We start from the raw sequence: 25409 nt of genomic DNA on the forward strand, positions 1-25409 counted from the left end.
GTGCATTATGACTAGTCGCCATAACAACCAGCGCAAGAAGTACGAACGGGAGTTGCTTGAGATGAGGGTGGAGTTGCAACGATCCACATCCTGGAAGAATTATCAAAACATAAAGCGGCCGGATCTCAGAGGAACCTCGGATCACGACAACTTTAGTTTCGGTCCTTGAACGTGTATAGTGTATATCTGAATAATTAGAATCTAGCTTGTATAAAGGTATAAGATTTAGTGACCAGTAACAAGATTATTGAAATTCATGAAATTCTTCTTTTATTAAGATTGGTAAAACATTTGAACGAAAACCTTAAAAAATAAAAATCCGAATATATGGTTTTGCTGAAAACTTTAACGTCTGTAAAAAGTTCTGTGGCATTCAGTTCTTGTTGCCTGTTAATTTCTTTGGGCTTTGTTCTGTCTATATTGGCATTGACTCAAACAACCCCATACACACATGGCGTCCATAATGTTTTACAGTGAATACAATTTTGGGAGTGAAAAACTCACTTGGAGAAAAATTTTGGAGAAAACAAAAATGTGTTGATGAAAAAAACAGGAAGAAACAGAAAATGAATTAACGACAATTTATCTTTTGGCAAATTTGTGATATTGCAGCAATTTGTGAACCTAAATGCAGCTGGAATGCTCATGTGTACGTAGGACCCGCCATCAAGGCACGGTTTGTACACAGTTAAGTTTACGATGTTTGGGCGACGGAACCGCATAACTGCAGTGTTAATATTGCGCCATGCGTCGTACGATGACAAACTTATACACCGACATCGTATTACCTGAACATACCTGGGTCTGTTTAACGTTGAGAAGGCCGCTATGTAGTTAAAATGTAACAAAACTGGAAATTCATTCGTCTTGCACTGACCTTCCCGGAAACGTAATACTAAATATAACACTCTCGTATATCTGACTCCTGTGTTACTATTTAAACAAAGTATGTTGACCTTTAAGATTTACCTTCCAATTAAATTCATTAAAACACCAGCAAAAACACTCCGACAACTTGCAAACAACGCATCGAATCGGTTCCAAACAATAACTCTTATAGACTGGCGAAAATCAATCAATTTTGCCTTGTCTCTCTCTTGGTCTTTTACTTGTCTCTTGTTACTTGATAAATTTTAATGGAATATATAGCCAATGAGAGTGCAGTTAATTGGGTCCGAGGAAAAGAAAGACTACTTAAAAATGACGTTAGTGTTAAAGGTTATGAAAAGATTGGTGTAGAACGTTTTAATGAGGTGGACGGTGCGCAACTTATGTCATTTAGTATGAATGATGAATGTTCGCTCGTTCTAAACGAGTTGACGTGAGTTTGGGAAGTGACCGTGGTTAATTGCAACAGCTTGATGTCGGGACAAAGCAATTTCATGTTAAACAATAGCATCACGATACTTAGAACTGTGCAGAATATGGAATATACGTGACAACAATATACTTCGTTCACCGAGTTGTTTGATGGACATGTTTACATATTCGCGCTGGAGACAATATGTAAAGCTGCTACGTGAGGACACCATAGCTCTTACCTCCAACTGCGATAAAAAAAATCCAACGCGATTATCATACCTTGTGAGCAACTATTTCGTGTGTTAAAGAGGAGTATACCAATACAAATAGGTTCGACATTTGACATGTGTTCAGCAATTCCAATGGTATACAAGTAAACGAGCCTTTGTACTTGGTAGCAGCGATACAGTTGAAACAGTCCACTAGGTGCGGGCTAATGACAAAAATTTTCAAATGTGAAATGTAATCCACGACTTGGATTTATCATGAATCTCCCACAATGCAATTTATAGACTTGCAGTGTGTTATACTGAGTGGCGTTTTTCTGCGGTCTGAAAAATAAGTCGCCTTTTAAAATTTACCATTGCGATTAAACATCGTAGGCAAATCACTGCGGACTTTTACAACTTGCCCAAGGCCCAACGCATAATATTTCAGCTTTATGTCCATGTTTTTGTTGACGACTGGACACATGCGAAATAAGGGAATAGTTACATGCACCTGATGGCGACTAAGCAGTCACATGCTGCTTCTTCGGACTATGTTCGGTAAAAGAGAGCTATGTGTATGAAAATGGATAAAAAAATTAATGCGTAGAGAGTACGCGGTCGCGTCATTGCGCGATTGCCCGATGCATTTGCATTGAAAACACCATTACTGTTAATTTGTGCATTTCCTCTACCATTTTCCTTCGGCAAGTTTAAAAATTAAATAAACTTTTATCGTTTTGGGAACACGTAGTCTTATCAAATCTAAGATAACTTTTATACTGGTCCTTAATCAGTCCGATAGTTACTCACAAAAGAGGATGTCGAGTTTAAGGTCAAGCGATTCGTTGCAAATCAATATTAATCGTTAAAGTTACCTCACGTACAAGAAGTGTTTGTGTTTACGGACATAAAACAAATTCGCGCGTGACGTAACCCTTATTAAGATGCATGCGTTATTGTAAACATTACAACTTCAAATGAAAAGATAGATTGACATAACCACTACGGTCTGCGTTTGCTTAAACTATAGAAACGGTTTCGCAGTTGACAAAACATGCTTAAAAGCAGTTTGGCATTTTCTTAAACAATCGGGCGCAGAAAAACAAACATCATACCTTACAATTGTTCGAAATGCCTGATCCGGTCTCTCTCCTCAAAGGAGAACGACGATAAATTTTAAAAAACTTGTTTGAAATGGGTAAATATTTTTTGTTCGTACAATCGAAAATTTGTAGACACAAAAAATTACCCATACTTACGGTTAGTTTATTAACATTGCGCAGATTATCAATCAGAAGGTTGATTTGGGTGTTCAAGTTCAAGTATCACGTCGGGGTCACCAAATTTGCATTGACCGTTCCTTGAACGTATAGTACAAAATATAACACTGCCGTATATCCGACTCCTGCTCTACTGTTTAAACATAGACTGCAGACCTTTAAGAATTACCCTCCAATTTAATTCATTAAAACACCAACAAAAACACATCGACAACTTACAAGCAACGCATAGAATCGGGTCCTATTCAAAAATTCGTATAGCTAGGCGACAATCAACCCCTTTTGCCTTGTCTCTCTCCTTGTCTTTTATTTGTCTCTCCTTTCACTTGTCTCTTGTTACTTGATAAATTTGAACATAATATATAGCCCAGAGAGAGTGCAGTTAATTAGGTTCAAGAAAAAGAAAGACTACTTAAAAACTGACGTTAGTGTTAAAGGTTATGACATGATTGGTGTAGAACGTTTTAATGAGGTGGACGGAGCGCTACTTGTGTCATTTAGCATGAATGATGAATGTTCGTTCGTTCTAAGCGAGTTGACGTCAGTTTAGGAAATGCCCGTGGCTAATTGTAACAGGTTGATAACGGGACAAAGCAATTGCGTGTTAAACAATAGCATCACGATACTGGGATCTGTTCTCCAATATGACGTGATAGATGCACTCTCAAAGTATATTCAAGACAATTTGTTGTAAATTTTCCTCAAAGCTTTTTTTGAGCGCCAAAAGGCGATGAGGGAAAATTTTCTCAAAGCAATGGAGTTCATAAACTGGAGGATTCTTTTGGATAAAGGCTGACAACCCACGGATAAAACGAGAATAGCCTGAATGAGCATTAAACACACCCTCAACCTTCGTGTAGAACGTGTTGTAAGGAAAATAACAAAAACGTTAGGAAGTAGTTTTCACTGTGAAGTAGATTCGTTTTTAATAAGGTAATGCTAAATATATACATAAAAATATACTGACAAAAAGAAAACTATAATGTAACCATTCCAATTTCAAGTACATGTCAAATATTAACTTGAATAATTCCGGTTGTCACACTAAACAATAAAATTGCAACGATAATAATTAACTAGAGGTCTGGTTTCATCATTGCACAACATTAACGCAGGTTCAGTAAAGCTTTTATGATGACAGTCAAAGTATGATGTTTTGCAAAGTACTATTCCTGTTTGTTAGACAGAATATTATTTGTTAGACTGAATAATATACTTATTTATGTGTAATTGACAATGTGTTTTTTTAAATGTTGTAAAGGTACAAAAAAAAATTTAAAATGCGGTTGACATTTGTTCTGAGTTTTATTTTTGTTGGGGTTTTTATTGGAAATGATCCAACAGCAGCAACAACTGTAGCCACGATGACAGCAACAACAGTTGAAGGTGCGATAACAACAAGTGAAGACACGATAACAGCAACAACAGTTGAAGGTGCGATAACAACAAGTGAAGACACGATAACAGCAACAACAGTTGAAGGTGCGATAACAACAAGTGAAGACACGATAACAGCAACAACAGTTGAAGGTGCGATAACAACAAGTGAAGACACGATAACAGCAACAACAGTTGAAGGTGCGATAACAACAAGTGAAGACACGATAACAGCAACAACAGTTGAAGGTGCGATAACAACAAGTGAAGACACGATAACAGCAACAACAGTTGAAGGTGCGATAACAACAAGTGAAGACACGATAACAGCAACAACAGTTGAAGGTGCGATAACAACAAGTGAAGACACGATAACAGCAACAACAGTTGAAGGTGCGATAACAACAAGTGAAGACACGATAACAGCAACAACAGTTGAAGGTGCGATAACAACAAGTGAAGACACGATAACAGCAACAACAGTTGAAGGTACGATAAAATTTTCAAACCAACTGCACTGATATAGACCTTATAGGTCGAAACAGTGGCTGTCTGTCTGCAGCTCACACAATTCATATTATTAGCTCCAGTTTGCTTATTGTTAGTTGACGGTACGTCTGCGGCAACCGAATTCACATCTTCAACAACAGCAATAGAAACCACGTCTTTAACAACAACAACAACAGCAGACATGTCTACGACAACAACAACAACAGCAACTCCAACATCTACAAGTCCCATTGTTGTCACTCCCGCAACAACGACAGTTGCAGAAAGTACGAAGTCAGGTGGGAAAATATTTGCCATAAATTATACCTGCCAGTATATAAAGTAAACTTACGTTTGCAGACACCGAAAAAAAGTTGGAAATTTTCCAGTTGGCAACAATTATTCTTGCACCCGTCAGCATTATTCTAGGTAAGAGACCACTAAAACTGCAGCCTATGAATATCAAGCAATACAGCGAATATTTTAGGACGACGGTGATACGTTCGTTTATATACTATTGCTTATTAAAAGGTAATTTATACATAAGTTATTTGGTACATGAGTAGGCGAATACTAAACATATTTTTTTCAGCTTGCGGTTTGTTGGCATCTGTTATTATGAACTACCGGGTCACGAAACTGAGAAAAAAATTCCAGAAGGAATTGATCCAATTAAGAATCGAATTGGAACCATCAAAACAGAACATATGGGCCAGCAGTGATTTTCCCAAGTTTATAAGGCCTCAAATTAAACCTGCATATCCTTGACAGGAGTTTTATTTGAAAAACGACCAAGTTTAATATATGTGTAATATTGTAAGCATGTTTGAAATATTCGCCCTGCTTGATTTCATTGTCATTATTGTTCATTTTGTGCTGTGATCAGTGTTGCATACCCGCAAAGTTCCATTTCATTTAAACATCATGCGAACGTGACAATAAAGCCATTACCAATCGTTTTCCAGCCTTGCAAAGTTTGTTAACTCGTAAAGGTGGTCTTAGTAAACAATGCAACGCGGATTATTACTTGCTGGATTTATCGTGCAAGTTGTTGTCGCTGTTTGGTGCATGAAGCATGTGCCCCCCGAAATAATGCCCGATACGTTTCTATACAGACCGGTAACTTATGTCTTATTGGATATTACTGGTCCGTTAAACTGTGGTTAAAAACCCCTGTTTAAACACCAGTTAGTTTTTTTGCTTACTCAGACATTTTATAAAACAATTTAAACCATTTACCTCAAACTTATTCCGTGTTAAAATAACGGAATATGTGTTTTTTTCAACAAGCAACTTCAACCTCAATGATGCAAAATTGGCATGATTTTTTCCGAAAGATCTATGAGATACACACGTGAGAAGTGTTTACAATTAAATTGAGAAGAGGGTTTTACTTAGAATTGTTTGAAGACCGGGACTTTTTGCTCTTGCAAAAATGTTAAATCCCCGATCACATACGTCACTCGACCTACAGGTTACGCCTTCGCAATGTTGGCGCAATGACGTCAAAATAAACCCGGGAAAGCCAAAGTTTCAGATTTACGACTTCGCAATTATTAGAAGAAGGAAGGAGATCAAACAAAGCTCCTTGAAAGCTATTAATTGATTGGGGTATTTTACAATGCGGTACGAGCGACTCCGTTGTAGTTAAACATCTTTTAAGACTTTGACGATCGGTAAAAATAGTCAGACATGTTCTTGCCGTAGAAAGGCACAACGGTTGCTATTCTGAAAGTAGTTGCAATGAAACCAATCTTGTGACGTTGATTCTCTATCAAACGGTCAACTTATGAAGAATTCGAGCTTACGTGGACAGATTGCCACATTGCTACATTATATAGCACACAGCAACGGATGTGTCATTTTAGTTGTGAGATCGAACTGAAAATGAAACATTACCTTCTCAATTCATGTATTAGACAAAATTTATTTTTTAAACGTATCTATAAGTGTTGTCTGAAGGAGATGAACTAAGCTGATTATAACTTTATTGGACACAGATTTCTACCAGATTGTAGTAGTGTTACAAAACGATGAGACATTTTGTTGGAGTTGCAAGCGTTTTGTTTTGTTTCTTTTTCTTGGAATGCTCAGCCGTGTTTGATCAAGTTTCACTTGTGGATAATGCTTATGGCGGGGTATTAGTTGCAATCAACCCTAATGTACCTGAGGACCCAGATATTATTGAAGCCGTAAAGGTAAATTTTAGAATATTCTGAATTAGTGTAAAAGCTATATATTGTATGCAACACAGGGCATGATTACAAATGCTTCAAGCGTTTTGTTTGCCGCCACCCACAAGAGGGCGTACTTCGGAAACGTCACAATTCTTGTTCCCAAAACTTGGAGTGGAAGTTACGAGACAGCCTATGGACAAAACTACAACTTGGTAGGAATTGCGTTGAATAGTAGCAGATGCTCAAACAATTACGTCCAATGTTGATTACGATCATTGCATGTTAAAAATTCAACCTCAAATGTTTGATCAAAACAAGAGGCATTTAATCCATAAGCACTAATTTCGACTGACGTTCTTTTCAGGCTGATGTTCTTGTAGCCGATGCCAACCCTGTGTACGGTGATTCCCCTTACACGCTACAGTATGGTCAGTGTGGAGAACCTGGATCCTACATCCACGTGACTCCTGATTATTTGAGGGAAGATTCGTTTGTCAATGACTTCGGTCCTCGAGGTAACTTGATTATTTCAGGTCAACTCCAAACTGTTGGACGATTTACCAAATTTACTTTTCACAAATTTTAGGAAAAGTTTTTGTCCACGAGTGGGCGCACTTGCGGTGGGGCGTTTTCGACGAAATTTCTACAGACGGATACGGAGGATTTTACTACGACAACCAACAAAAGATCCAAGCCACAAGGTTGAAATTCTCCAAAATATTTAGCACGCAAAACTGTGCCGTTTTTCCTCATTTAAACAAAAAAATGCATGGTTAGAGCATTGATTTTTGCACTGTAAAATAATTGGATTCAGTTGAGTAAAAATGGCGAGTGTTAAAGGAAATATTCTACTTAGTTTAAAAGAATAGAAATCTCACGTAATCTAATTGGTAGGAAATACTCACAAAGTCGTATAGGTAGTGGTATATGCTGGCAAACCTGAATGGTCGTTAATATTTGTTTACTGACCGGGAATTTCCTGCAACGTCTGTTTGCGTTGCGACCTCCTATCTAGGGTCGTAATATGACGAAACAAACGCGATACTTAACTTTCGAATTCCTGAGGTTATGATGTCGCAACAATCTGCGGATTGGCAATAACGTTATAGCATACCTGCTGGTGTACTTTACAAAGAAACTTTTGGGCTTATATTTGTCAACAACCACAATCAACGTAATTTCATCCAAATAATCCACATGGCCCCTATTTTTCTGCAGGAAACAGAATTTATGTAATTTTTTTTCATTCATTTTTTCATATTGGTACTATAAGACCAAGAAATAAACGCAAAGGCTGAAACAGACCTGTCGGAAGCTGAATTTTACTGTTAGCAATCCTATTTTTGCAAGCCATTGCGTACAATTTGAAACTTAATTTGGACAGGTGCCCGGTGGGTCTTGAGGGAAGCAACATTTACTTTTCACCCAACGGCATGTTTTCGAATTCTTGTCCAAACGACTCTTACACTGGACTTCCAGAGACCGGATGTGTATTCGTTCCCAACTCAAACCAGAACGTCAACACTTCACTGATGTCTTACCAATTCATAGATGAGGTAACCGCCATAAATATTCTTGTGTTGTAGCTTCTAGTCACGTCACTCTACTTTATCTGGGGTAGTTGGTGATCATCCCTATTTCTTCTAAAAAATCATTGCCTAATCGAATAATTCAATGCCCGAAAATAAAACTTATACATTTAAAGATTGTAGAGTTTTGTGACGACGAAACGGACGAAAATCGGAAAGATAAAAGCTACCACAACACAGAAGCTACGAACGATCAGAACAGACTTTGTGAGCTTAGAAGTGTTTGGAGCGTCATCAGATCGTCTGTGGATTTCGACAACACAAACTTTCCCAATAATTTCATCCATGACGTCACACCAACGTTTCATATCGTGCAAGCTAAAAGTTTCGATCAATTGGTTTTAGTCCTTGATGTTTCTGGAAGCATGGGAGGCGCCGTAAGTTCTTTGTACATAATCTTAACTTGATTTTATAATTTTTGTCAATATTTTCCACTGACAACACAATAGTTAGCTATACACACCATGTCTAGTACATTTTCTGCAACCGTAATAAGGAAATATGATGTTTTTTTAGGGCAAAGTAGATTCCATGAAAACTGCAGCAAGTTTGTTTATCAATCAGTTTTTACCCAATGGTACAAAAGTCGGAATTGTCAAATTTGAATCATCCGCAACAATTTTATCCAACTTGACGTTGGTCGACGATAGCAAAGACCTACTAACGAGCTATATTACTGGACTGTATGCAAATGGAAGAACCTGCATTGGTTGTGGAATTGAATCTGGTATTGATGTAAGTAGTGCTTCTACACTATACGTGAAATCACTGCCTTCGCGCGGCGATATTATGTTTGCATAAATCCGCGTGAAACGACATGCCTGATGTTTGGGTTTTAATGCAACACATTTTGATTGTTAACAACAGTAAAGAAATCCCGCTGACATCACACATACGAGACAGGTCATTTTCATGACGTATTGGATAAGTTTGTTGGCATCAAACACTTTCTTCTCCTTTGGTAACATTGTTTCTCACATTCAGGAGGCGTTTTTGGTATGCTTTGGCGCTCCAGATTAGTATAGTGTTTTGTCCGCATTAATTATTACGAGCAAAGATATATATGCAAACAATTTTTATTCTTTGATGGCTTTTTAACTTGGGGTGTCTGTGTTTCTATTAGCATAAAACTTTTAGGTACTTGAAAGCGATGGTACATCGGCGGCCGGAGGGCACCTATTGGTGTTAACTGACGGTCAAGAGACTACAGCCCCCTTTGTAAGAGACACCAAGGACGAAGTCCTGTCCAAGGTTAGTTTTTCAGCCTTGCCCGAAATATCATAGTTTACATCTAATTTTTACTTTTGTAGAATGCTGTGGTGGACACCATATTCTTTGGTGTCACTACCGCAAACCCAGATCTTCAAGATTTGAGCGAAAAAACAAATGGAGTTTGGTTTTTCAATGATGCTGCGGACAGTGGTGCTTTGCTTGAATCTTTTAAAGAACTGGCTGATGTATCGGATGGCGACGTGTACAATGATGTCTTCCAGGTATTAATTGTGCTATGCTTCGTTCCCTATTAATAAAATAATAATAAAGCAGAACATTAGCGTAAATTGGGTTTATTGTATACGTAGCAGACTTCTGTCTCCTGTTCGACTAGGCATGGTGAACATCCCGACGAATATTTTTTTGTGTTAAAATAATTTTCCATTATATGTTTGTAGGTAATTTGTAACTTACAATTTTTGTTAGGTTTATGGACAAACATTTGAATTGAGTTCAAGAGACGAACAAAATGGAACAGTTTTCGTCGATTCAACTATCGGCAATGAGACAGTGTTCACCTTCTCATATTCTTCACAATATCCAATAGATGTTGTTGTTAATTCCCCTGGTGGAATGCGATACTGTTCAGCAAGTAATATGGGAAATTGTGACGGTCTTTCAACAAATGACTACACCCTTAAAACTGTTATGTTCGCAATACCAGGTACCGCTGAGGTAGGAGATATTCGAAATAAACCTCGGCCCACCCCTTCAAGTTTTCTTCAATTTAGGTAGGAAGCTGGGTATTTCAAATATATACGGAAAACGCAGATAGCGTTGACGTCATTGTAACCTCAATGGCGGCGAACAGAGATGTGCAACCAATGTTGGTAGAGTCGGGGATGTCAAATAATGATCCAACCAACCAGGAACCTATCGTTGTTTACGCGAAGGTATTTTAACCCAATGTTTGCATGACGTCAACGTTCTTGTATAATTTATTATAAAGGTTATAAGCCATTGCATACATAAGGTTGTAAGCCATTGCATAAATAAATATGTCTTGTTGATATGAATAGGTTGCCATCGGTTACACACCGGTACTTGGGGCTACTGTCATTGCAACTGTCTCATCTCCCTCTGGAGCAACGTACACCCTCACACTATTGGACACAGGTTCAGGTAAATGTTTTTTGAAAAACCTGCAATCCTGTGTTAACTTTTGCTATAGTTTGCAATTCTGTTAATTTTGTTTTTTATTTTTTAGCTCCTGACATCCGGAAGTTTGACGGAGTTTATTCCAGATATTTCACGCAATTCATTGAAGAAGGACGTTACTCTGTTAAGGTTTCAATATTTAAATTAAATTATTTTGTTAACAGAGCAGGTCAAATAATTAATGTAACCTTCGATGAATCATAATTGCACATCCTCTGTTATGCCTAATTGTTACCGCTAAATTTTCGGGCATTTGAGTGGTAAATTTCGCCAAGTCACAGGGGTTTTTGTTTTCTTTTGGGAAACACCGATGTAATTCCTCCAGGTGAAAGTTACTGGAAAAGAAACATCCACAGGTAGTTCAAAGTCGTCACCAGCTGCCTACAACCCCGGTTCTATTCAAAGTGACGGTAGGAAAAAAACTTCTTACAGAAGAATTTCAAAAGGTTTTTGATTCCCCATATTTTGCCCGGTGTGTTTTGAAGGCACTCTTGTACCCAACCCGAACGGACCAATCTACAACACAGGGAGCAACAGCGCCGATAGTGGTGTATCCACTTCACAAATCGATCCTTTCACAAGAGTTGTTTCTCCAGGAGGATTTTCGTACTCTGGGTAATTCAATGACAAGTTCAAATGACAAGTGATTGCCTAATTGGAACAATTTACTACATGCCATGCAATATCTGGGTGTATAAACCACGCCCACGTAGAGAATCAAACCTCTCAACAGTTTTGGTGTTGGCTGCTTTTAACTTTTTGCGACTTGATTTAGATTCACAAATTCTAAACTGAGATCGCCGTTTGTTGAAATACAATGAACAATGCCAAACGGTTACAAACTCTTTTTAAACACTATTTGCAATTGTCAACCTCACTTGGATGTGACCAAGCAACCGTCCAATATTTTTTCTAGAGTCGTTGTTAACCCAGCGGTTGACACGCTTCCTCCGAGCAAAGTCATTGACCTTAATGCAGCGCAACTTGACGTCACAGATCTTTCGAGTGGTGCAAGATTGACCTTCTCCGCTCCTGGGTCAGATTACGATTCCGGGAAAGGTGGGCACAAAGTTTGAATCCTTCTGTAAACGTCTATATTTATCCAGTCACAATAAAACTTTCTCGATTCATGGCAGCATTACAGCCCAGTTGGTAAATGCTGCTTGGTTTCAAACGATCCTCCTCAATGTTTAATACAACTCCACACAATGCGGGGTAGTTTCCATTGACGTCAATGATTGCTAAATCGAGCGTCGAACAATTATTTAAAGAACGACTTTAACCAGGCTAATACAACATTGAGATCACTTGTTTTTTTATGGCAAAATTAGGTTTAATTGATTTTTTTTTGCCTGAATAGTAAACTTTAATGAGGAAATAAAAGCTGTAAAACCAAGTCTGTCAATTAAAATTCGACAAATTCGACAAATTCCTGATTACAGCTTCCACTTACGAAATCCGCTACACTTACAACGGCACTGACGACCTCATGAACAGTTTTAACAGTTGTATTATTGTGGATCAAAATATGCTGCTGGAAGGCAATGTATCAGCACCTAAAGTGGCGGGAAGTCCGGAAACTATGGTCACAAGTCTAACTGATTTGCCACAAAACCGTGATGCTGTGAGGTATGTTCATTACCTCTAAATAACAAGTCTGGAAATATCATGTGTAATATCAAGTCCTTTGCGTCTTGGAAATATCCAATTTTTTGCAATGCCTTCCAGCGTATGGTTTGCAATGCGTTCGTACGATGAAGCTGGGAACGTGAGTCCACTGTCCAATATTAGAATGATGAATGTGTTCATTGTTCCGTTCGTGGTCCCAACCACTACTGTCATTGACACCACCCCTGATGAGACTGCTGCAAACACACCTGACACAAACGCACCTAGCACTGAAATGACAACAACTACTTCCACTACAAGTTTAACAACAACCGGCAAATCGGGTTAGACTTACGTTTATAAACTCAAGGGCTTAATATTAGCCAGACCATTTTGATTTTACTATTAAACGATTACTCACGTCTGGTGCCTGTGGTAATATTTCAAGAACGTTATTGACGTTTCTACTTACTGTTTGCAGAGATTCAGAGGAAGCTGGAAATTTTTCAGTTGACGACAATAATTCTGGCGGCTGTTTGCGTTCTTCTGAGTAAGTATAATACGATTATGAGTTTTGCGTATAAACTTACCCCAAGCAGCAATAACTTAACGACTTATGCTTGATTAACGTGAGGTAAGCTATGTGCCAAAAGTAAATCCAAATCACATTTTTTGTTGTAGTGTGGGTAAAGGGTAAGGCAAATAATTTTTGTAAGAACAACAAAATGTTTCAACAATCAAGTTTAACATCATATTCGTTGCACCAACAGTTTTCTATTTCACAACGTGCATCAGTTGGTCATGTGTCGAAATGTAAAATTCGGATATCACATACGAGTCACTTGAATCGATGACCCGTTGATTAACGTCTTATCAAACAAAGTTCTGCACACGTGACGTTTTACGAGTTGGAATTTTGTCACTCTTCGTAGTTCGTAAATTAACTCATGAGCTTCGGCGTAAATATGTCAAGATATGTGAAGGAATAAATGCTGATGTTTATGAGATTTTCAACCAAGATTTTTTATGTTTTACAGTTTGTGTTCTGGTCACAGTCAGCGTTGTGCATTGTCTCCTAAGGAAGCAACGCAGAAAATACAACGTGTTGTTGGCCGAAAGCATGAAGTATCGCAACACTTATGGCAAATATGGATCGAAGGAGAATGATGTTAAAAGATTCAAAAGACCAGAGACTGTATCGTCTGGTCGAACCAACCTAGGATACGAAATTTAGAGGTTCAGCTCTACGTGAATCCCCATAACGTTTCCATTCACATTATAATGTCTTATACACAGACAACTGACCAACCTTGTGTAGCGAATTATATTTGTCTCATACCAAATCCAACATATTTTCATGGGAAATGCATGCTTTCATAAATGTGTTCACAATTTAATTTTACTGCTATAGCAAATCCAATTACAATGTGCGAGGTCATGTGATGGTTGGTGTTTTCAAACTTATGACTGCATTGCTCGCAAAACTTCGCAGTGTGATATTTTTCAACAACCATATGTTCATGATTAACAATAAACGTCATTGCTCGTTAATATAGCAACAATAAAACATATTGCAAGCTTACCGCATTGTAAGCATTTGAAAGTACCTCGATAACTTTCATGGCTCGGGTTGGATTTTTGGGTGATCGAGGTGTTACACGTGAAGGTTCAAACATGCAATTCCACCTACTTGCTCGTAAAACTGTTAATTGTGTACTGGGTAATTAATGGTCCTGCAGGTGACAACTTGTTTTCGAAAAATGGATCAGATGCATACAATAGCGATTCATTTCAGTTTCAGTTTTGCTGGGAAGCAGTGGGCAGAACAACAGGAACACGAGATATTCTGCTATTTTTGCTGCCAGGCATAATTGAACACCTGGTTCACGTGACGATGCAAGCGGTGCCAATGTTATCTATTCCTTTTTCCTTGTGTTTTTCTTGCGTTTTTCCTGCGTTTTTAGTGTTTTATGCGCGTGATGCTTCACTGTTGACATACCCTGAAGAAGTCTCGCCGGATGGCAGACGAAACGTTGGTTTCGAATAAAACTTTAGAAACTTAAATGCCAGAAGAACTATTTTTGTCAACACGAGATATTGTTTAAATGGTCAATGCGAAAAATGATCTACTCGCAATCAAAATCTCTAGTTCCAGTAACAATATGTATACAAGGAAGTATTGTGAGCACCATCACCAGAATCAAATGTATATTTATGTACTTTTTGCTATTATATATATATACAATGACAACATTTACGTTTTTTTTTATGTTGGGAATGTTCTTTTCTTTTTTTTAGGCGTGTTTTAGATTAAAAAAACAATGCAAGGTTTTCAAAATATTTTATATGTAACGTTGGGATTCGTGGTTGCGTGCTCGGCACTTCGACACACTTCGACACTAAAATAATTTATGAAGACCCAAAACACACAGGTCACAAAACGTTACGCGTGAATAAGCTCAGAATTTTGAACAACATAAAACGTAACTGGTCATAAATTTGGCTCGCATATATTAACAATTTCACACGCATACAAAAGGATAGTGGTGGCAACTATCCCACGCGTGCCAGAAGATCCAGCAATTGTCGACACTGTAAAGGTTAAGAATGATCATTGTGAAGGTGAAGAAGTTTATCGTTGGTGACTTGGGCCTCGCGGTCAGATTTATTCGGAAACAAATTTTAACAAAGCTGATTTTTTGAAAAACTTTTTTGTTTATATATGTGCAAAAAAGCCATTATAATATTGGTAAGCTGCAGACAGGGTGTGTACACGCACTGTTTCGACCTTTTTGTTTCGTGTACGTTTTAGGGCAAACCACTATCTCTTAACTTATCTTTTGCAGGAAAAGTTTTTTGTCCACGAGTGGACGCATTCACGAGGGGATGTTTATGATGAAACTCCGACCGACCGATTATTTTGTGCAGTTTGTCAGCTGAATTCCCAAACCATGCTCTTTGCGGGACTATTTATTGCGTTTCTGAGTCAAATATCGTGACAGGTGTTTTTATGCAGCATTTCTTACCTCGAAAATTAATATAATATTTTGCATCGTAGGATCAGATTTTTTAATAAACGTTTTGCATGAAAGTCGTGTCTAAATTTTTCGTTATATATCACAAGCTTTTGGAAATATAAAAATTTACGCACATAGTATATAAAAAGATCCGTAACGTCCCTTAAAGCACTCGAGTACGAAACAAGCTGATTTTTTTGGCTAATATATGCGAGTCGAATTAATGTCCCGTTTCGCTTTATGTTTTTCAAAAATTCGGTTGGTGGTAATGTTGTATCATGAAAACTATTCATAGTGCAAAAATTTAGTGAACGCCCTTTTTTCTTTTCTGTTCGAGCTTGTTAATTGATGTAAATCGAATATTGTGCAAACACAGTTTGTCCTCGTATTACTATCCCAACTGTTCAGTTTGCGCACACCCGTTTTGTAGCGTTTGTTCACGGCGCCAGTACACAAAGTAACACATCGCACTAATGCTTTTCCTCATGCTTTCTTCTTCATCTTTGTTGTCTATTCAAAGCACGATTTATCACATACACATCCAATACACTGCACTGTATCTCTTTGCCTTTCAGCGATTTTCATCAATTTCGTTTTACCTCGTTTTCATTTGTTTTCCGTATTTTATTTCAAAGTTTGCCACTTCCCGTAACGCGCCAATGACTTGCGTGTGATCTTCCTTGATTGGTTGATTGGCCGGTGCAAACAGCGCTCCGAGAATTACCGAGCTAGTCTTGAGATTGGCGTTGCGTTGTACGGTGATTTTTAGTGTTGCCAAACTAGTGCTTTGTATCAAAGGGTTTATTGGCGTTTTGTGGTATTTTGTGTACGTTTTACTGTAATTTTTAACATTAGTTCGTTTATTAAAGTCAGATGTCCATTTAGTAAAACCAGTGTAAGGTACCTTGGTTTTGGAGGTAACCCGTTATTGCACGGTCCGGGCCTTTTCCGAATTAGGAAGGCAGCGTTTAAGTAAAATATCTTATTTGAGGCAGTAGGATTGTGTTTGATGGTCAGGGGTCGCAGCCCAAAGACTCAATTCCCACTTGTTTGGGAATTAACTGAAACTTGCATCGTTTGCATGAGTCAGATAAATCGATGTGATCGTGCTGAATTTTCTTGCAATGAATTTAGCCTCTAATTTGGAACAAACCCATGTATTTGTTGCACTCAGATTATAGAGTTCTGTGATAATCACGACAAAAACAACACAGAAGCCCCGAATGAACATGAAAGATTGTGCGACTTAAGAAGTGTTTGGAGTGCCATCAGATCGTCAATTGATATTAAGAACAACAACAACAACTTTCCAAATAGCAACATTATGGATGTTACACCGTCATTTGAAGTGTTGGTTGGGACGTTTCTGGAAGCATGGGAGAGGTACGATTATTTTTTATGAAATAAAATTGCAAATATTTTGGCTTTGGGCAGTTGTAACTGGCTGTATTTTAATAGTGATTATATATTCTGTTTTATTTGATTGATTTTTGGTATTGTGAACAAAAGCCCATTAAATGAGATATGTTTTGCAAAATAAGCAGACTTATTTCCGAGTGCTTGTTTTGTGACGAAAACATTTCCCGAATAAATTAGCAAGTTTGTTTGTTGATCAATTTTTTCCCAATGGACCATTTTTTCCCTTCAAATTGGTGTTGGTCGACGGAAACAGAAAAAACCTTGTTGATATCATCACAAACCTTGTAGCTAGAGGAAAACAAGTGTCTCATTGATCATTATTGATCCGTTACACTGTGGTTTGAACTCATCTTTACCCCACAGTTGTAGGTTTCGCTCTTAATTCAACATTTCATGAAATGGATACAATATAAACCATTTCCTTAAAGTTAATGACTTAATTACGTGAGCAGTGATTTTTTTTGAGAAATTATGATAAAGAACCGGTAATTTGTCAGTCTAACTATTGTTAATTGCCGCCTTAATCGCGCCACTCTTACTTCGTGCAGCACCAGACGAATATTTGCACAATGACGTCAAAATAAACCCGGGAAAACCAAAGTTTCATATTTACGACTTCGCAATTATTAGAAGAGGAAAGAAAATCAAACAAAGCTCCTTGAAAGATATTAATTAAGTGGGGTATTTTATTGTGCGGTAGAAACAACGTAGACAGATTGCGCAATTGCGACATTATATAGCAAACAGCAGCGGATGTCTCACATCAGTTGTGAGATCGAACTGAAAATGAAACATTACCTTCCAAATTAATGCAATTAGTGGAAGCAATATATATTTTTGAAGAGGTCTACAAGCGTTGTCTTAAGGTGATGAACTCAGCTAATTATAACATTTTTAATAATTGGACACAGATTTCTACCAGATTGTAGTAGTGTTACAAAACGATGAGACATTTTTTTGGAGTTGCAAGCGTTTTGTTTTGTTTCTTTTTCTTGGAATGCTCAGCCGTGTTTGATCAAGTTTCTCTTGTGGATAATGCCTACGGCGGGATATTGGTTGCAATCAACCCTGATGTACCTGAGGATCTGGCTATTATTGAAGCCGTTAAGGTAAATTATGCAATCTTCTGAATTGGTGTAGATCAAAAAAGGTCTATATTGTATGCAACACAGGACATGATTACAAATGCTTCAAGTGTTTTGTTTGCCGCCACCCACAAGAGGGCGTACTTTGGAAACGTCACAATTCTTGTTCCCAAAACTTGGAGTGGAAATTATGAGACAGCCTATGGACAAAGCTATAACTTGGTAGGAATTGCGTTGAATAGTAGCAGATGCTCAAACAATTACGTCCAATGTTGATTACGATCATTGCATGTTAAAAATTTAACCTCAAATGTTTGATCAAAACCAGAGGCATTTGATCCATAAGCACTAGTTTCGACTGACGTTCTTTTCAGGCTGACGTTCTTGTAGCCGATGCCAACCCTGTGTACGGTGATTCCCCTTACACGCTACAGTATGGTCAGTGTGGAGAACCTGGATCCTACATCCACGTGACTCCTGATTATTTAAGGGATGATTCGTTTGTCAATGACTTCGGTCCTCGAGGTAACTTGATTAGATCAACTCCAAACTGATGGACGATTTAACAAATTTACTTGTCACAATTTTTAGGAAAAGTTTTTGTCCACGAGTGGGCGCACTTGCGGTGGGGCGTTTTCGACGAAATTTCTACGGACGGATACGGAGCGTTTTACTATGACAACCAACAAAAGATCCAAGCCACAAGGTTAAAATTCATTGATATTTAAGAACCCCAAACTGTGCCGTTTGTCCACTTTTTAATGGAAGAAAACATTGCCAGAGCATGTATTTTTGAACTGTAAAATAATTGAATTCAGTTGAGTAAACATTTTTAATTGTTGAAGAAAAATTCTACTTCGTTTGAAAGACTGGAAATCTTATTGGTAGGATATACTTGTAAAGTTGTATCCTGGTAGCGGCGTATGCTTTGGCAAACATGAATGGTCGTTAATCTATATTTACTGACGGGGAATTTCCGGCAACGTCTGTTTGCTTTGCGACCTCCTATCTAAGGTCGTAATATGACGAAATAAACGCGATACTTAACTTTCGAATTCCTGAGGTTATGATGTCGCAACAACTGCGGATTGGCAATAACGTTATAGCATACCTGCTGGACTAATACTTTACAAGAAAAGCTTCTAACCCTTTCTTTAGCAGTACAACAACACTAAACCCAATTTTCTATTAATACACGAAACTCTTTATGGGCCCATGCAGCTGCAGCTCACAGAACTCATATTATTGTCTCTATTTTGACATTTTTTCATATTGCTACCAGAAGCGAAAAGGATCAAATCGACCTGGCATAAACATTAGTTTATTGTTAGCAATCCTATTTTTGCAAGTCGTACATTGTCGCGAAACTGAGTTTTAAAAGGTGCCCGGTGGGTCTTGAGGGAAGCAACATTTATTTTTCATCCAACGATGCGCTTTCGCGTTCTTGTCAAAACGACCCTTACACTGGACTTCCAGAGACCGGATGTGTATTCGTTCCCAACTCAGACCAGAACGTCGACACTTCGCTGATGTCTTACCAATTCGTGGATCAGGTAACCCCCATAAATATATTTGTGTTGTAGTTTCTAATCATGTCACTCTATTTTATCTGGGTTAGTTGGTGATATGTCATCCCTAATTCGTCTCAAAATTATTGTTTTAAACCGAATAATTCAATGCCTAAAATCAAAATTTGTGCATTTAAAGATTGTAGAGTTTTGTGATGACGAAACGGAAGAAAATCGGAAAGACAAAAGCTATCACAACACAGAAGCTACGAACGATCAGAACCGACTTTGTGAACTTAGAAGTGTTTGGAGCGTCATTGGATCGTCTGTGGATTTCGACAACGCAAACTTTCCCGATAATTCTATCCATGACGTCACACCAACGTTTCATATCGTGCAAGCCAGAAGTTACGACAAATTCGTTTTGGTCCTCGATGTTTCTGGAAGCATGGGAGGCGTAAGTTGGGTCCTTGCATAGTCATTGCACTTTGGTTTAAGCATAGTTGTCAATCTTTTCTACTAACAATGTAATTGTCATTTATGCAAACCATGTCTATTCATCCGTCAACTTTCAGCAACTATCTCAGAGACTAATTTGTGTTTTTAGGATAAAATTTGTAGAGTAAAAAAGGCAGCAAGTTTGTTTGTCAAGCAGTTTTTACCTAATGGTACAAAAGTCGGAATTGTTAAATTTGAAACTTCCGCAACGATTGTATCCAAGTTGGTTTTGGTCGATGATAACAAAGACTTACTAACAAGCTACATTACTGGGCTTACTACAGGCGGAAATACCTGCATTGGGTGTGGAATTAAATATGGCATTGCTGTAAGTCATGTAACTACTATGACAGAATAATGTTCTGTTAAAAATCCACGTAAAACAACTTTGAATATGACTTTTAAGAACAACAATCATTGTAAAAAATAAACGCTGACATACCAGAAAACATAATTTTTATCACATATTGGATTACTTTGTTAACGTTGCGTTATACTACATTTGCTAAATTTATATTTACGTGGTGTACAAGATTGCCCATATATGTAAACATTTTTTATTATCTGCTGGCTGTTTAACTTGGGGTGGTTGTGATTTGGATTGACTTCACATCGTATGAAACTTTAGGTACTTGAAAGCGATGGCACATCGGCTGCGGGAGGGCACTTACTGGTGTTAACTGACGGGGAAGAGAATGAACCACCCTATGTAAAAGACACCAAAAAAGAAGTCATGTCAAAGGTTAGTTTTTTCAGCTGAAATATTGGACTTTATACTTTTACCTATTTATTCCCTTGATAGAATGTTGTGGTGGACACCATATTTGTTGGTGTCACCACCGCAAATTCAGATCTTCAACATTTAAGTGAAGAAACACATGGAGTTTGGTTTTTCAATGATGCTACCGACAGCGGTGCTTTGCTTGAATCTTTTAAAGAACTGGCTGATGTATCGGATGGCGACGTGTACAACGATGTCTTCCAGGTAATAATTGTGCTATGCTTCGTTCCATATCAATAATAATTTTTTTTAAATGTTTAATGCTCGTTGGGTTCGATGTTTAAATAGCATACTTCTGTCTCCTGTTCGACGAGGCATGGCGAACATCCTGACGAATATGTTTGTGTTAAAATTTTTTATTATATGTTTGTGGGTAAGTTGTAACTTAAATTTTTTTTTAGGTTTATGGACAAACATTTGAATTGAGTTCAAAAGACGAACAAAATGGAACAGTTTTCATCGATTCAACTATCGGCAATCAGACAGTGTTCACCTTCTCATATTCTGCACAATATCCAATAAATGTTGTTGTTAATTCCCCTGGTGGTGCGCGATATTGTTCAGCAAGTAATATGGGAAATTGTAACGGTCTTTCAACAAATGACAACACCCTTAAAACTATTATGTTTTCGATTCCCGGTACTGCTGCGGTAGGAAGTTATGGAGGATAAACTCGGCCCACATAATCATGTTTCATTCAATTTAGGTGGGAAGCTGGGTATTTCTAATCTATACGGAAGACCCAGATAGCGTTGACGTCATTGTAACGTCAATGGCGGCAAACAGAGATGTGGAGCCAATGTTGGTAGAGTCAGGGATGTCAAATATTGACCCAACCAACCAGGAACCTATCGTTGTTTACGCGAAGGTATTTTAACCTAATGTTTGCGTGACGTCAACGTTTCTTGTATAATTTAATTTTTGTTATTTAAAGACACGGGTATTTACTTCAAAACGCCTTTAGTGAGATATTATAAAGAGCACTACAATGTTGTTTTGAGGACGTGGTCAGTACTTAAAGAGCACAGCTTCCGTTGATGAAATGTGTACATATGCCTATTAAATATCTAAGCCTTGGGTTTTCAAAAATCCTAATTGGTCTATAACTATCAATGCCATTGCATACATAAATATGTCTTGTTGATGAGAATAGGTTGCTATCGGTTACACACCGGTACTTGGGGCTACTGTCATTGCAACTGTATCATCTCCTTCTGGGACTACGTACACCCTCACACTTTTGGACACAGGCTCAGGTAAAATTTATAGAAGAATATAAAAACCTGCGTTGCCGCATTGTTTTATGCAATCGCATAATAGCCAGGATCATCTCGCTTCCTGGATGTTCACTTGGCGATCACAGCTACAGCGCATTGTTCTGAATTGTGGCAGATTCTGCTGAACCCACATTGTATTCACTTTTAGTATCGTTTGCAATTGTCAAATTTATTTTTTATTTTAAAGCTCCTGATACCAGGAAGTTTGACGGAGTTTATTCAAGATATTTCGTGGAGTTCGTTGAAGAAGGACGATACTCTGTTCAGGTTTCAACTTTCAATTAAATTATTGTTTGTAATCTTTAGCAAACAAATAGTCAGTTTGTTAACGTAATCTTCGTTAAATCACACGATTGTGCATCCGCTATTATGTTAAATTGTCACCGTTTAATTTAACACAATTGTTTGGATTATACGCGTTTTTGCGTTCTTTTGAAAACATTGATGTAATTCTCTCAGGTAAAAGTTACTGGACTTGGAAACCAAACAACGTACGGAAGTACAAAGTCATCACCAGCCGCTTATAATCCCGGTTCTATTCAGAGCGACGGTAAAGCGAAAAACTTCTTTTAGAAAAGTTTTGAGGAATATAGTAGAAAATTTTTAAACTTCTTTAAAAATCACCGGTGTGTTTTGAAGGCACTCTTGTCACCAACCCGAACGGACCGATCTACAATACAGGGAGCAACAGCGCCGATAGTGGTGTCTCCACTTCACAAATTGATCCTTTCACAAGAGTTGTTTCTCCAGGAGGATTTTCGTACTCTGGGTAATTTAATGACAAGTTCAAAATGATTGCCTAACTGGAACAACTTACTACATGCCATACAACATATGGGTTTTATGATTGTATAAACCACACTTTAGTCGAGATCCAACCTTTTACCTGTTTTGGTGTACCTTTACACAGTAAATTTTTTACAAATTTTCACCTAAGATCGCCGTTTGTAGACATGCAGTAAACAATGCCAAGTGGTTTAGCACCAATGTTTTAAACCCAACTGAAAATTGTCAAACCTCACTTAGATGGACTATGCAACCGCCCATTTTTATCCAGAGTCGTTGTTAACCCTGCGGTTGACACGCTTCCTCCGAGCAAGGTCATTGACCTCAATGCAGCTCAACTTGACGTCACAGATCTTTCAAATGGTGCAAGATTGACCTTCTCCGCTCCTGGGTCAGATTATGATTCCGGGAAAGGTTGGGCACAAAGTTTGAATCCTTCTGTAAACGTATATTTTTATCCAGTCACAATAAAACTTTCACGATTTATTGCAGCATTACAGCCCAATTGGTAAATATTGCTTGGGTCAAACGATCCTTCTCAATGTTCAATACAACTCCACACAATACGTGGTAGTTTCCATTGACGTCAATGATTGCTAAATCGAGTGGCGAACAATTATTTAAAGAACGACTTTAACTAGACAAATACAACATTGAGTTCACATGGGCTTTTCCAGCAAAATTAGGATTGCTTGGTTTTGTTTGACTGAACAATAAACTTTAATGAGGAAATCCCAGCTGTAAAACCAAGTCTGTCAATTTTAATTCGACAAATTCCTATGACTGCAGCTTCCACTTATGAAATCCGGTACACTTACAACGGCACTAACGACCTCATGAACAGTTTCAACAGTTGTATTATTGTGGAACAAAATATGCTGCTAGAAGGCAATATATCTGCACCTAAAGTGGCGGGAAGTCCTGAAACTATGGTTACAAACTTAACTGACTTGCCACAAAACCGTGATGCTGTGAGGTATGTTCATTACCTGTAAATCCTTAAGTCCTTAGGCGTCTGAAAAAAATATCCAATTTTTTGCAATGCTTTCCAGCATATGGTTTGCAATGCGTTCGTACGATGAAGCTGGGAATGTGAGTCCAATGTCCAATATTGGAATGATGAATGTGTTCATTGTTCCGTTTGTGGTCCCAACCACTGCTGTCATTGACACCAGCCCCGATGTAACTGCTACAAGCACACCTGACACAAACGCACCAACCACTGCAATGACAACAACTACTTCCACTTCCACTGCAAGTTCCACAACCACCGGAAAATCGGGTTAGATTTACGTTCATAAACTCACGATATTTGAAGAACTTTATTGACGTTTTTTTTTGTCGGTTGCAGAGATTCAGAGGAAACTGGAAATTTTTCAGTTGACGACAATAATTCTGGCGGCTGTTTGTGTTGTTCTGAGTAAGTATAATAAGACTATGAGTTTAATGTATAAACCTAGCCCCAGCAGGAATAGCTTAACGACTTGTGCCTGACTTTGATTGACATGAGGTATATGCCACAATCATGTCCAACAGCACATTTATTGTTGCTGTGTGGATAGGGTATGTTAAATAATTTTCGTGAAAATAAACATAATCTTCATACAAACAATCAAGTTTAAACAACATATTTGTTGCAACCAATATCTATTTCACAACATGCATCTGTTGGTCATGTGTAGAGATTTTGCTAAAAAATACAATTCGGACATACAAGTCACTTGAATCGATGACCCGTTGATTAACGTCTTATCAAACAAAGTTCTGCACTCGTGACATTTTACGAGTTGGAATTTTGTCACTCTTCGTAGATCGTAAATTAACTCATGACATTCGGCGTAAATATGTCAAGATATGTGAAGGAATAAATGCTGATGTTTCTACGATTTACAACCGAGATATGTTTTATAGTTTGTGTCCTGGTCGCAGTTAGTGTTGTGCATTGTGTTCTGAGGAAGCAACGCAAAAAGTACAATGCGTTGTTGGCCGAAAGCATGAAGGAGCACAACAAATATGGATTGAAAGACAATGGTGTTGAAAGATTCAAAAGACCAGAGATTGTATCGTCTGGTCAAACCAACATAGGATACGAAATTTAGAGTTTCAGCTCTACGTGATTCCCCACAACGTTTTCATTTACATAGTAATGTCTTATACACAGACTACACTGACAACGTTGTCTAGCGAATTTTCTTCGTGTTATAACAAATCCAACATATTTTAACATGGGAAATATATGTTTCCATAAATGTGCTCACCATTTAATTTTACTGAAAAAAAATCCAATTACAATATGCGAGTTCATGTGCTGATTGGTGTTTTCAAACTTATGACTGCATTGCTCGCAAAACTTCGCAATGTGATTGTCTTCAACAACCATATGTTCATGATTAACAATAAACGTCATTGCTTGTCAATAGCATCAGGAAAACATGGTGCAAGCTAACCGCATTGCAAACATTGGAATGTACCTTCCACATGTTTGCTGGTTGATTAAGGTTCAAACATGTAATTCCACCTACTTGCTCGTAAATCTGTGTACAGGGTAATTAATGGTCCTGCTGGTGAAATAAATTG

At 37.9% G+C, this 25409-nt stretch overlaps 3 protein-coding genes across 3 annotated transcripts; all 3 read left to right on the forward strand.

Moving 5' to 3' along the window:
- The first annotated feature begins 4133 nt into the window (after positions 1 to 4133).
- LOC145897517 (uncharacterized) lies at positions 4134 to 5448 on the forward strand. The gene is made up of 4 exons (XM_082985842.1): positions 4134 to 4657; positions 4774 to 4956; positions 5018 to 5086; positions 5250 to 5448. Exons 1-4 carry the CDS (start codon positions 4156 to 4158, stop codon positions 5423 to 5425), a joined length of 930 nt encoding a protein of 309 aa, XP_082841968.1. The 5' UTR covers positions 4134 to 4155; the 3' UTR covers positions 5426 to 5448.
- A 1242-nt stretch (positions 5449 to 6690) lies between these two features.
- LOC145897008 (calcium-activated chloride channel regulator 3A-1-like) lies at positions 6691 to 16880 on the forward strand. Its single transcript, XM_082985161.1, has 21 exons — positions 6691 to 6855; positions 6912 to 7046; positions 7199 to 7349; positions 7421 to 7535; positions 8219 to 8390; positions 8540 to 8804; positions 8947 to 9158; positions 9561 to 9674; positions 9734 to 9916; positions 10122 to 10370; positions 10427 to 10588; positions 10715 to 10817; positions 10903 to 10982; positions 11179 to 11263; positions 11339 to 11468; positions 11770 to 11912; positions 12296 to 12482; positions 12582 to 12805; positions 12943 to 13011; positions 13499 to 13656; positions 16653 to 16880. The coding sequence occupies exons 1-21, from the start codon at positions 6691 to 6693 to the stop codon at positions 16878 to 16880; spliced, it is 3330 nt and encodes a 1109-aa protein (XP_082841287.1).
- Positions 16881 to 17841: 961 nt separating this feature from the next.
- Positions 17842 to 24931, forward strand: LOC145897009 (calcium-activated chloride channel regulator 3A-1-like). The gene is made up of 20 exons (XM_082985162.1): positions 17842 to 18006; positions 18070 to 18204; positions 18357 to 18507; positions 18574 to 18688; positions 19364 to 19535; positions 19690 to 19947; positions 20098 to 20316; positions 20617 to 20730; positions 20791 to 20973; positions 21171 to 21419; positions 21476 to 21637; positions 21923 to 22025; positions 22234 to 22313; positions 22506 to 22596; positions 22686 to 22815; positions 23104 to 23246; positions 23622 to 23808; positions 23885 to 24114; positions 24184 to 24252; positions 24762 to 24931. Exons 1-20 carry the CDS (start codon positions 17842 to 17844, stop codon positions 24929 to 24931), a joined length of 3126 nt encoding a protein of 1041 aa, XP_082841288.1.
- Positions 24932 to 25409: the final 478 nt, after the last annotated feature.

This window comes from Ascidia mentula, chromosome 4 (genome assembly GCF_947561715.1).
Source record: "Ascidia mentula chromosome 4, kaAscMent1.1, whole genome shotgun sequence".
Lineage (NCBI taxonomy): Eukaryota > Metazoa > Chordata > Ascidiacea > Phlebobranchia > Ascidiidae > Ascidia > Ascidia mentula.